At 43.0% G+C, this 12566-nt stretch overlaps 1 protein-coding gene and 1 long non-coding RNA gene across 5 annotated transcripts in view; one reads left to right on the forward strand and one right to left on the reverse strand.

Moving 5' to 3' along the window:
- Positions 1 to 12566, forward strand: part of ANO2 (anoctamin 2) — a 343520-nt gene that overhangs the window by 182777 nt on the left and 148177 nt on the right. For all 4 annotated transcript variants that reach the window (XM_077871350.1, XM_077871352.1, XM_077871354.1 and 1 more), the window contains 2 exons: positions 1510 to 1592; positions 7600 to 7710. In XM_077871350.1, coding sequence (XP_077727476.1) covers positions 1510 to 1592; positions 7600 to 7710 — 194 coding nt within the window. The remainder of the gene's footprint in view (positions 1 to 1509; positions 1593 to 7599; positions 7711 to 12566) is intronic.
- Positions 1271 to 5656, reverse strand: LOC144297368 (uncharacterized). The gene is made up of 3 exons (XR_013364393.1): positions 5505 to 5656; positions 2506 to 2781; positions 1271 to 1821 (listed from the first exon to the last, which is right to left on the reverse strand). It is a non-coding gene; the product is annotated as an uncharacterized LOC144297368 (long non-coding RNA).

Raw genomic sequence — 12566 nt, forward strand, 5'->3', positions numbered from 1 at the left:
AGGCAGTGGAGGGCAGCATAGGGAGGCAGGACAGTTTGCATGAGTTGGAGATGGGGAGGGCAATGAGGAGGTGACCGTAGCAGTGATGCAGCTGTGAGGTTGTGTGTTGACAGAACAAAGGAATGGATTTAGTAGACACATGGGTCAGGCCACATACAAAGGATCCCCCCATCAAGAGAAAAGAACTTAAGACAATAGGGAGCCATTGAAAGTCTAGATGGGGGAGTGTTGGCATCTTCCCTCTCCTCGCCCCTTCTTCACTGCCCAGGTGTCATTGTTCTTCAAGACTCGGCCCACATGGCTTCTCTGGCAATCAGAACTCCCTCTGCTGCCTGCCCACAGCCTTTTACTGTGCCTTTCTTAAGGCCCTGATCACTTTGTGCCTTTTATTGTAGTTGTTTACAGCCATTCCCTATAGACTATAAACAGTTTGAGAGCAACATCCACATAAGATTCACCTGATCTCCCTCGTGGTGTCTAAGACAGTGTTTTGTGTATTATAGATACCTCAGGCAGGCCCAGTTCTTTGTGCAGGATTGGAAATTTATTCCAGCTTGCTCAAAGAACAAGAGCTGTGTTATAAGAAAGCAAGAAGCAAGCTCATGGGTGCAGGTAATGGAAGGGAGCCAGGCTTCTGGGAACTGGAGCTGGAGGTGCTGTCAGAAATCCTGGCCCTTTTTCCTTTTGGGTATTGGCTGTGTAGCTCATCCCATTCCTGCTTCCTTTTGTGTCTCTTGGTTTCAGTTTTCAAAAGAGAGAATCTGCATGGTCCCTCAGCAGGCTCTGGATTAGGTGTTCAGACCTGGTATGAGAAGCCACGGCTGTAGAGTGGAGGGGTTGGTTTTCCCTGGACCATGTTGGGCTGGCCCTTCAAGGGGCTGCAGGTGGCAGGCAGACTGACTGGCATGTGGGTATGAGAGTGTAGGGAGGCCCTCAGCAGCTACTTGCTAAACAGATGGAGGGCTGGGAGAATGCCCCTTCAGGGAGAGGACTCTGTCAGCGGCATGCAGGCTGCCTTGGAAGGCTGAGACACTGGAGTCAATGGAACCATTAGGAGACTGTTACATAGTCTCAGGATGGGATTCTTGGGGTCCAGAGAAGGGAAGTGGTGCTAGAGACACAAAGATGGGAAAAAGAGTGAGGGCTCTGAGGAAGGGGCAGGAAGAAAGAAAGTATGTGTAGGGAAGATGAACATTGTCAAAAAAGACTACAGACCCTTCCATTCTCATTTTCCTCATCCTTCCATCTTTCTTTCATTTCTAGAGGTCACTGTTCACCCTCTTCTCATAACCTAGATGTGTGTGTGGGTGTATCTCCCGTTACATCTATCAGGCTCTCAGGGATGGGGAATGTTTTGAGCAGTTCCAGCTAGAAGTAGGAGGAAGGGAGTAAGTGCTTTAAAGAGAGTCCAAAAATTTGAAACCTCTAAGTTTATCCTCCACCCCCATTGGTGAACCCAAAGGGTACTCAAAATCCATTCTTTAATAGGATTTCTTCTTTCTTTTTAAGCTACCATGTTTCTTGAAAACTGGAAGAGATTACAGATGCGGCTGGGCTACTTCTGGGACCTGACTGGTATAGAAGAGGAAGAAGTGAGTTCCTTTGCATACTTCTCTGGGCCCTTGCTTGATTTCATTCTGGAAATAGATTTTTTTGGAGTGAGATGACCACTTAACATTTGGAGTCACATCAGCTAGTCACTGGCTCCATGGTCTTAACCATGGTTGATATGCACTGAAGTCAAAAGTTCAAATCCCTGCTCTTCTCTTGAGCAGCAAGACATTGGACCTGATGGGTAGTCAGATGTCCTGGTGAACCTCACTGGAAAAAGAAATGGCACGAGAGAAAAGCCTTATGGTAGCTTTGAGATTTAACTTGACATTCCTCTACCTCCCATCTCCTGGGTGCTAGTGTGCATGAAGCCAGAGAGCAGGAATCGCTATCATGTAACCCAGAACATGCATATGTCAGAATGCCTCTGTAAGCCTACTGAGGACCAAGGGAGAGGTGTGGGTGCCAGAGGCTGATTGCCTTTGATGCCTATGGAAGGCGAAAGAAGCAATGAACTACTACAGTGTAAGCCAGTAAAGTATGGTCAAACTGGCGGATGAGCTAAGGGCAAAGGGTAGGTTCTTTTAGAGTCTAGTTTTATGGACAGATAATACTTAATGACTGAAAACAAATCAGCCTTCCCTCTGGCTCCTATGAGAACTAGGGCCCCATTCCTGATGTCAGGAAGCTGGCAATGAGTAACGTGTGCACAGTTGCTCACAGTTCTTATCTATTCCTGCATGTTCCCATTGACTGAACAGATGTGAATATTGTATAGAGGCTCCTGATATTGTGGACATTGTTGTTGAGGTGCTGAGGACAGTGTCTGGAAAGACCAGAAGACACTGGCATTTGCCTGAGTAGTTACTTGCAAATCCTGGCCACAGGCATTATGGCAGCTGCATGGAGAGCAGGCCTTTTCTGCTTTCTCCCACAGTAATGGATGTGCCTCACCTTAGGCTTGGGATTGCTGGCTTTGTGGCCCTGTTGTCTTATGACCAAACAAGTGAAATCCCCAATTTAGTCTTGTTCTCAAGCCTGCATGGCTCCATATGTCTATAGCATGATGTCATCTCTTCTCCTTGATGCTCTAATGGAGCAGGTGGGCATTTCCATTACCATGCACGAGAGTATGTGTGTTCACTGTATTCCAGCCTGGTGCATTCAGCATATGCTTGGCGACCATCATGGGTTCTGTGGCAGATCAGAGAATATACACTTGGATTCTACCTTCAGAGAGGATACAAATTAGGAAGATAAGCATCAGGGAATAATGAAAGCAATTGCATTTCTTGGGGGAATAATGGCCAAATGAGTGCTTCCAGTAAAAGTGGGACTGTGGGGGTGGTCTGGTTGGGACATTCTAATCATGCGGGTTCCATCTGCTTCAGCAGAGAGATTGACAAGGGAGTTTTGGCCACGTGTGGGGAAGTGGGAGCTCTGTTCTCCTAATGCAGGGCCTATCATGTCTCCCAAGAAGAGAAGAAGAAACATCCTGGCATCCAGGCCTAAATGGGTCCAGAGACAAGCTTGGTGTGTCTGCTAAGTAGAGCTGTGGAAGCCAGCCAGTCTCTGCTAGGAGGTGTAAACACACACAGAGAAAGCCATAGGTTATGATTCGATGCCTTCAGAAATCTTAGTCACAGGCTCTTGGAAGGGTTGGAAATATAATCAATTTTCTTTCTGTAGCCAGGTTTCCTGCTTTCTGATGAACCCAGAGAGCAGTGGTAACCTCATGGGAGGTACATGATCTCAGGAACTCTTAGGCAGGCTGAGAGGGGTCTGGCCAAGACTGGTTTGCCTGTGGCACAAGGAGATGTTCCTCATGGGCTCTGGTCACTTCTGCTGGGTGAACTTACTGCGAAGTGGCTTGGTTCTACAGCATGGTTTGTGCCCTGAGTGTGCAAGCCCTGGGCCAGGCATGGTTGAGAGGGAGGACAGCCTTGTCTTTTCCTTAAACGTGTTTATATTTCAGACTAGAATATCAAACATGCTTTAAATTCAGTATAGTCTGAACATACGCATTAAGCACCTACTATGTACCAGTTTTTAGTATGGAGTATGGAACTATGTCAAACAGTCTCTGAGTAGCTCCAAAGGCTTACATTCAGCTAGGGTGCTTTCTGGCCTCTGAATATTTAGAATGCGATGGTGAATATGTAAGAGAAATTTCTTCTGGCTAATGTAGCCAGAAGAGGAGTGCATTTTTTTTAACCTGAGTTTTGAAGACTGGTCAAATTTCACTGGGTAGCAAAGAGGGGAGAGGGTGCCCACAAGGAGAAACAGCAAGCAGAAGCCTTGATCTGGGAAAATTGAGGTGTAGATCAGAAAAAGCAAGATGTCCAGAAAGTGCAGTGCAGTTGGATGCAGGAACGGATTTGGGGATGGCCGAAGCAATAAATACAGGCATGTAGCCAGGACAGGGGGCTTATTGACAGCTGGTCTGTGTCTCTTGTAGGTCATGGGAAGGCATAGAGGGCAGGATAGAATTATATTTATGACTTTGCAAGAGTCCTAGGACTTATCTGAAGTGTGAGCAGGTTTAACGTGCATTCAGGTGAGGAGCAGGAGCATACCATGGCAGGTATGACTTGGACACTGGTGAGAGGGAGACAGGAGCCCTTGGAGGTCATGATTAGGAGTTTTTTCTATTTTAACCAGACACTGTCTCCAGGTGTCAGGAATATTCTCTGGGCCAGCTTTCTGTAACCCTAAGACATCATGCTTCTTTATGGTCTGCATTAGGAGATACTATGTGGGCCACACCCGGAAGAGTTGAACAAGTGGTGTGACTCAAGTCCAGGTGGCAAATCACGGAGAAGTGGAAGGAGGGTGGAGACTGCTTTCTCTCAGGGTAGGGAAGAACATGAACAACCAAACCCAAGACCAGCTTCCTGGGTCGGTGTGGCCCCTGCCTAAGGGTTCCTCCATTTGGAACCAGCAGGGACACCTCGAGGGACTTACTGAAAGACTCTTTGGATCCTGTTCTTGCCGAAGGAAGGCCTGCCAGACTTCAAGAGTTTTTCGCTCTGACATGGGCTAATCTTCAGCTCAGTGGGCCTCCTTCCCTGACCCAGTTAGCTTCTATCAGGCCCCATGTGTTCCTCTGAGAGACTGTGGTCTTATCTTGACACAGATGTCCTCCCCTCTGTCTCTACCATCCCTCATCTGTCATATCAAATTTTAGGTATCCTACATGGCTTCCTAGCACAAAGGAAGCCAAATTCTCTACCTACCTTTTCTGACCTCAGTACATATTATTCTCCTCCTTGCTCAGACCTTCTAGCCACATAGACCTTCATTCTCTCCCAGGTTTATGCCAGTCTTTGCACTGGCTGTTCCCTCTGCCTAGAATGCTCTAGTCTCTACATGGCCTGTCCTTTCTTGGCTTTTCCATCCCATCCTAAATGTTACCCTCCTCAGACTCAGGGCCTTCCCTGAATCCCGATTCTAAAGCAGCCATCTTGTTTTATTTCTTCTACTCTTCTTATCCCTAGCTGCTGGCTTCTTATTTGTGTGTTCGTTTGCTTATTGTCACCTTCCTTTACTTGAAGATAGGCTCCACTGTGGCCTCAGAGCCTGGAAAGAAGTGCAGAGTGCAGCAGGAGCTTGAAAACTCTTTGATGAAGACATTTGTTGACTGTGTCTCTGGATTTACCTCTTTAGATCAAAGAAGGCTGGTCCTGAGCTGTCCTTCAGACAGCTCCTGAGGAGACCAACCAGGTGGAAGCCACTTTGGGAATATTTCCCAGGATTTTAGTGGGAGGAGTTATGTATTTCTGATGATTTTGCATCAGACTACCAACCCAGAGAGACCAGAGTGTATGAGGAACATTAGGAATAAGGAGGACCCTCCCATGGCTGGGTGCGTTGGCCCTACAGGGGCTAGATTCTGCTCTGGTCAGGAGCTCAGTTGTCCAGCTCCCTGCCTTTGAGGAATTCTGTAACCTCACCTGATCTTCTTGGCCACAGATAGAGAGATCCTTGTCTGACCTGCTTTAGTTGGAATGCAGAACAGCTTAAGACTCTGCTTTGAGAGTCTTGGACTCCTGTTTATATGCTGAGAATGCTCAGCTTGTTCCAGACAGATGAGGGATTTTGAGTGGGGGTCTCGCATGGGATGAGGTGGGCCATAGCCACAACTAGAGGGATGTGAGGACATGCCTCTCTGTGATGTCACGGACTATCTTTGGAAAGTCAGAGGCAGGTCAAGAGCAGCCCTCCTAGTCAGTAGGGGAAGTTCTTAGCCCCTTTGCCGGGTATGAAAGGTAGAAACAACTCTAGCTAGAGGGGGTTTAGAATCCACATAATCATACTCACCGAAAAGATATTGCCATAGCTTTTTTAATGAAAATCTTGTATGGAAATAATAAAAATGAAAAGTACCAGATTTCAGGGGCATGGAGGCCAACTTCAAAACAAAGTTCTCAAACTATTCCTGTGGGATGTTAACTGATGGGGCCAAAAGGATTTTTGCAAGAAATGATGGGTTTAAAAACATTAGGCAAGTGTCTTCACAGTAGAACTTTTCAGAGCTTCTCATATGCTCTAATATACCTCTCTCAAGTGGTATATTGTGTGGCCTTTTCCAATCTCTTAGACCCTGGAATCCCTTTTTAAAAACTACAAATCTTTTAGCATACACATTAGGAAATGATATGGTGGAGAACAGATAAAGGTGAGAGACAAAATCAATGAACTTCACAATCATTTAGAGATTTCTGGGTGCTCTGCATGGTGCTCATTACTATGAGAAATACAAAATAAGATAGATTAGATTGCAGATCCTCATATTAGTATAAAAAGACTCTCACATCCAAAGCATCTAGGAAATAATAGAAGAAAAATACATAACTAAGAATTGCGTGTGGTAGCAGCTATAAAACTCTAGGCCACTTGAGAGGCAGGAGACTCCCCCAGGTATGCTGTAGCAGAGACGTCTTGGAAGGGATGGGGCTGATGCATGTTTGGAGATCAGTAATGATAGGATGCCTTAATACCCTTGAATTTGTCATGTTGTATTGGTCATGTTTATAAGCCACATGCATGGTTTCTCCTCTCCAATGTCATGGCATGTCCTGGGAAAGCCAAAGACTGGTCAGGAGACTAGCTTGTTGGTTTTTGGAGTCTCTAACGTGTGAAGCAGTGGTAATGAAATGTGTGTTCTCTGAGTCAACTGTGAGCCAAAGCCTGAATCCTTGCCTAGGAGTTATCGATAAATGATGCAGGAACATGAAGCCCTCACACCTGTAAGATATTCGTCCTTGGACGCTGCAGGGAAGACCTGCCAATGAAGCCAGGTGTACACTGTTAAATTCTCTTTGAAGTAAGTCATGCATCTTCCTGCTTCAGCATCTGCATTGATTTGACTGTAGTCCTCTTGATTAGTTAGGTGCTCTTTCCCATGCCTGGTGACTCACTATTCAGGTTTGTATTGCTGAATGGCTCAGTGATATCTCTTGAGCATTGGTGTACTTGCCAATGAGTTACTCACCTAGGCTGTACAGGAAACAGGTTCAGGCAAGTGAGTTTTAAGATTCCCTGTGGCCATCTTTAACTTTGATGTTTATTGGTCGCCATTTTAGTTTGCAGAATAATGGAGCAGGAAGAAGTTGTGTCATTGTCCTAACTCCCAGCTGTGGGGTACATCTGTTTCTCTAGCTGGGATTTGGCTCATTGAAACTTAAAGTTTGAGGTATGAGGATAGTTAGTAGGATGACCAGATGCTTCTGTTCATATCAGTTACCCAGTTAACATTTCCTCTCTCCTTTCTCACTGGTGCCATCCCCAGGAACGTGCCCAGGTTTGGTTTTCAGTGTGGTAACAACTGTTGTGTGTCCCTTCTCTCTCCCCCCACATTGTGTTCCTGGTCTAGACTCCTTGTGATCGTGTGTGGTGTAATGGTTCATGTCCAATAGCATTTGATCCTAACCTGACTTTACTGTACTTTGGTGTCTGGTTATAACCCACAGGCTATAACCCACAGGTTATAACCACAGAGTCACTCTCTGCCTGTTTACTAACTACACATTGACTCTTGGGTTTTAGGAACATTCCCGGCCTGAGTATGAAACCAAAGTTCGAGAGAAAATGTTGAAGGCCAGCGGCAAGTCAGTTGTCCAGAAATTGGGTACCAATATGACTGAGAATGAAGATGAGGTAAGATGTTCACCTGCTGTTCTCTGTCTTTTTTATTTCTTAAGATCCTGTTGTCATTCCATTTGGAATGCCTTCATGGACAGAGACTAGACTAAGGGAAGGGGTTGATGGGAATGGGACAGGGGGGAATGATTCATGACCCTTCTTGTTGACCTGCGCTCAGAGCTCATGGGGAGTGGGCCTTTGCCATGACTTGGTTTGTCTCTCTTTCCTGGGTGGCAGTGTTTAGGCAAAATGGGAAAGCACATTAGAGAAGAAAGAAACAGTTTCAGGCCTGGTTCCTCTGGAATCCATCACCTCAATATCTAATAATGATAACTACCACCATACTAACTAGCATAATGGTAGCTAACCCTTGTCGAATGCTTGCTCTAGGCTAGGTGTCAGTCTCAGTGCATTATATATTTTATTCTCACAATAAATTTGTGAGGCTGTCACTCTGGTTAGGTAGATGGAAACTAATGAAAAACAGTTATGTTCATAGCTTAAGTCAGTTGTCAGAGGTCACCCAGCCAGGAAATGGTGAGTGGATCTGGGATTCCAATCCTGGTTCATCTCTGACAGTCTAGTGCATCTAACCACTATGTAAACCTGCCTTTCAAATGCAATGAAGAGGTCCAAGCAAGAAATGACTCTCTTAGGGCTGGCAGAGGCAAATTTATGCCTGTGCTCACTTGAGCTACTCATACAGTGTTCCTTATATTTCATTTTATCTAGGTGGGCTTTCACAAGTAGATGATGGTGAACCTGTCTTCTGAGTCCTATTTCGGAATTTTAGGATGGCATTAAGACATTAAAACAGAGCTTCAGAATCTGTGCTGTGATCTCTAAATACTCATAGTGTGTGTGAGCTGAGGGTACGGTGTAGGGGGCTCCTCTTTGGCAGTGCCTGTCTGCTCTGAGTTCCACCCTTCTTTGAAAGCAAGAGTGAGTGAGAGAGAGAGAGAGAGAGAGAGAGTGTGTGTGTGTGTGTGTGTGTGTGTGTGTGTGTGTTTATGTCTTTCCTAATCTGGCTCCTGAAAAAAATCAACAAGATTGGAAATCTGTTGTTTTTGCATGTGTCTTTTCTCCATCTTGGATTTGAATTCAAATTTCATTTAATTTTACATTCTTAAAGTTGGAACCATTCATGTTAACATGCAAATTTATTCAAGCACCAAAACAGAAGAATGTGGTGTTTTTGAGCCCAGAACACTGGCTTTTTTCCTTCTTTCTCTTTCTCTCTCTCTCTCTTTCTTGAGAAAACAAGACTTAAACAGAAGAGAAAGAGGGTGGCCCTCTGAGTTATTTTTTTTTTCCTAGACGAGAAGTAAGTCCAAGACCACCAATTATTCAGGGAAATAATGAATTCATTCTTAGGAAAGCCTAATCATCACCACCACCCTCATCAGAAAGCATACATTTTGTGTTCTGTCAGCTTCAGCAACTCCAGGCAACCTTCTTTCTCCACACCAGAGCAATATACAATGGATAATTTTATGGAAATCACATGTAACTTTTATTGACCACTGACTCATTTAATTTTAATTCCATAGACGGGAATGCCAAGGAGCTGGAATTGCGTACATTGAGGCTGTGGTTCTAATATAAACTTTGCTTGGATATATATGCATGATAGGTTGCATAACTTTCAGGAACCATGAATAATTGAAAAACATCTGAATGCATTATAAATGATACATATGTTTATGTTTTAGCATTCAACATCTATTTCCATTACACTGTTGACAATGCAAAGCTCAAAGCATCTAATGTCTTATGGGCACTGGGGAGAAAATGACCTTCCCAGATGAGCAGGGCAAGATGAAAATGGCCTGGAGTTGGATTGTCAGCATCCTCCTCATGTTCCCTCCATTCTGTTAATATTGTAAATATTCTGTTCTTGCTATAAATCTAGCCAAAGGTGGGAAATGACGGGAGGAAAACATGTTGCTGTCTGATGGGACAGATGCTGTTCATACTTGCAGGAAGAGTCAAGGTCAATGTTCATGGCATAATATGGCTCTGGGGCACCCTCATCTGTGGGATATTTAGGAAAGGCACCTTCTGCTGGGGAATAGACAGAGACTAAGACCCAAAGTATAGCTGGTCGTCTTGGATATGTGCCTTTCATCCCAGAGGATCATCTTGTCTCTGCCTTCACTGTGACCCTGAGGCTGCATATCTCCTTACTTTCCCTCTTTTTGGATGATTAGCTACCATTTATTGAGACTCAGAGTGGTATGGGAATTTGCTGAAGACCACATAACTTGTAGGGAAGCTGATAGTCAAACTCCGCTAGCTTCACCTAATCCCCAAGGCCCACTGCTCTTTTTTTTTAAGTTTGTAGATACCGAGCCCATTGTTAAAAATATCTTTATTGAGATTTAGTCCTCACACTATAAAATTCACCCATTTAAAATCTATAATTCATTAGTTTTTAGTGCATTTGCAGATTTGTGTAGCCATTTCCATTGTCTAAGATTAAAATATTTTTATTACCCCAAAAAGAAACCCTTTCCCTAGTAGTTACTAAGCTCTGGGAAACAACTAATCTACTTTGTGTTCTATGGAATTGCCTATTCTGGACTTTCATGTCAGTGGAATCATGCAAAATGTGTCTGTAGCTTCTTTCACTTGGCAAAGCATTCTCATGATTCATCCATGTTTTAGCTACATCAGTACTTAACTCTTTTTTATTGCCAAATAATGTTCCATATTTTGTATATACCTCATTTATCAGTTGATGGACATCTGGACCCAATTATTGGGTATTATGAATAATGATGCTATGAATATTTGTGTATAAATTTTTGTGTGGATGTATGTTTTCATATATCTTGGATACATAAGTAAGAGTGGAATTACTGGGTCTCATGGTAGCTGCATATATAACACTTTGAAGAACTACCATACTATTTCTCAGACTAACCATGCCATTTTACATTGTTTTAAAGATTTATTTATTTTAAAGAGAGAGTGAGAGCACAAGCATGCATTTACAGGGGGAGAGGGAGGGCAGGAGAGGTAGAGAATCTGTCCTTATACCAGTGCCACATTGTTTTAATTACTATACCTATTTAATAAGTGTTGAAATTGAGGATGTGATTTTGACTTTGTGCTTCTGTTTCAATTATTTTGATGATTCTGAGTGCCTTGCATTTCTATATGAATTTCATGACCAGATTGTCAGTTTCTGCAAAAAACCCAAGCTAGGATTTTTGGTAGGGATTGCGTTGAATCTGCAGATTAATTTAGGAACTATTGCCATCTTATCATAGTAAAGTCTTATAATCTATGAACATGGTATATCTTTTTATTTAGATCTTCTTTAGTTTCTTGCAACAGTGTTTTATATTTTCAGTGTACAAGTCTTGTACGTGTTTTGTTAAATTTGTTTATGATTATTTTATTCTTTTTGATTTAATTAAAAATGTAATTGTTTTCTTAATTTCAATTTTGCATTGTTCATTACTAGCATATAAAAATATAATTGATTTTTAAAAAATATTTATTTATTTTAGAGAGAGAGAGAGAGCCTGTGAGTGAGCATAGGGAGGGGCAGAGGGCAAGGGTGAGAGAAACTCCAGCAGACTCCTATTTGAGCTCAGAGGTTCACATGGGGCTTGATCTCACAACCCTGAGATCATGACCTGAGCTGAAACCAAGAGTTGGATGCTCAACTGACTGTGCCACCCAGGGACCCCTTGATTTTTTTGTATATTGATTTTATATCCCACAACTGCTGAACTCATTTTTTGTTTTTAGTGAATTCCTTAGGATTTTCTATTTATAAAATCATGTCATCTGTGAATAGATAGTTTTACTTCTTCCTTCCTCAATCTGGATGCATTTTATTTCTTTCTCTCCCTATCTCTCTCTTTCTATTTTACCCAGCTGATTGCCCTGACTAGAATTTTTTGTACAATGTTGAACAGAAGTGGTGAGAGCAGACTTCCTTGTCTTTTTCTTGATTTTAGAAGGAAAAAAAATCAGTCTTTCACCTTTAAGTATGATGTTCACTGTAGCCCATTGCTTTTTTGTTCCATCTTTATAAGATTTCCCAGAGAACAATTTATATCACATCATCATGATGTTGATCTGAAATGAAACATTCTATACTGTAATGAGGTGATGACTACCATCTCCACATTGTGGAGGTACAATGTGGTATGACTGATGGTTGGCAGGGTCATGGTACTCTCATCAGGTAGATAAACTTTTCTCTGGGCCTCTTCTGCTTCAGCTGTCACATGGGGAGATTGAATTATAGCTTCTGCAGTTCTAAGAGTTGGTAGCTTTCTTTGTTTATATGATAGATGATGTTGGTCATTAGCCCATAACTTTGGGGCATAGACTGTTCCTTATTTGTCTTAGATGTTGTTAATTTAGATATTCCTATATCTGTTTTTTTTTTTTTTACATTTGCCTTTTTAAAAGTTCTTACTTAAATTCCAGTTAGTTAACATACAGTATAATATTGGTTTCAGGTGTACAATATAGTGATTCAATACTTCCATAGAACACTCAATATTCATGATTTACTTCACCATCCCCCCACCCACCTTCCCATCAGTTCTCTACATTTAAGAATCTGGGGACACCTAGGTAGCTCAGCAGTTGCGTGTCTGCCTTTGGCTCAGGGCAGAAGGGCATGATCCTGGGTCCGGAGATGGAGTCCTGCATCAGGCTCCTGGCGGGGAGCCTGTTTCTCCCCCTGCCTATGTTTCTGCCTCTCTGTGTGTGTCTCTAATGAATAAAAAAGTAAAATCTTAAAAAAAAGAGTCTGTTACTTGGTTTGCACCTCTCTCTCTCTCTCTCTCTCTTTACCTCTTTGCTCATTTATTTTGTTTCTTAAATTCCACATATAAATGAAA

The sequence above is a fragment of the Canis aureus genome, chromosome 25 (genome assembly GCF_053574225.1).
Source record: "Canis aureus isolate CA01 chromosome 25, VMU_Caureus_v.1.0, whole genome shotgun sequence".
Classification (NCBI taxonomy): domain Eukaryota; kingdom Metazoa; phylum Chordata; class Mammalia; order Carnivora; family Canidae; genus Canis; species Canis aureus.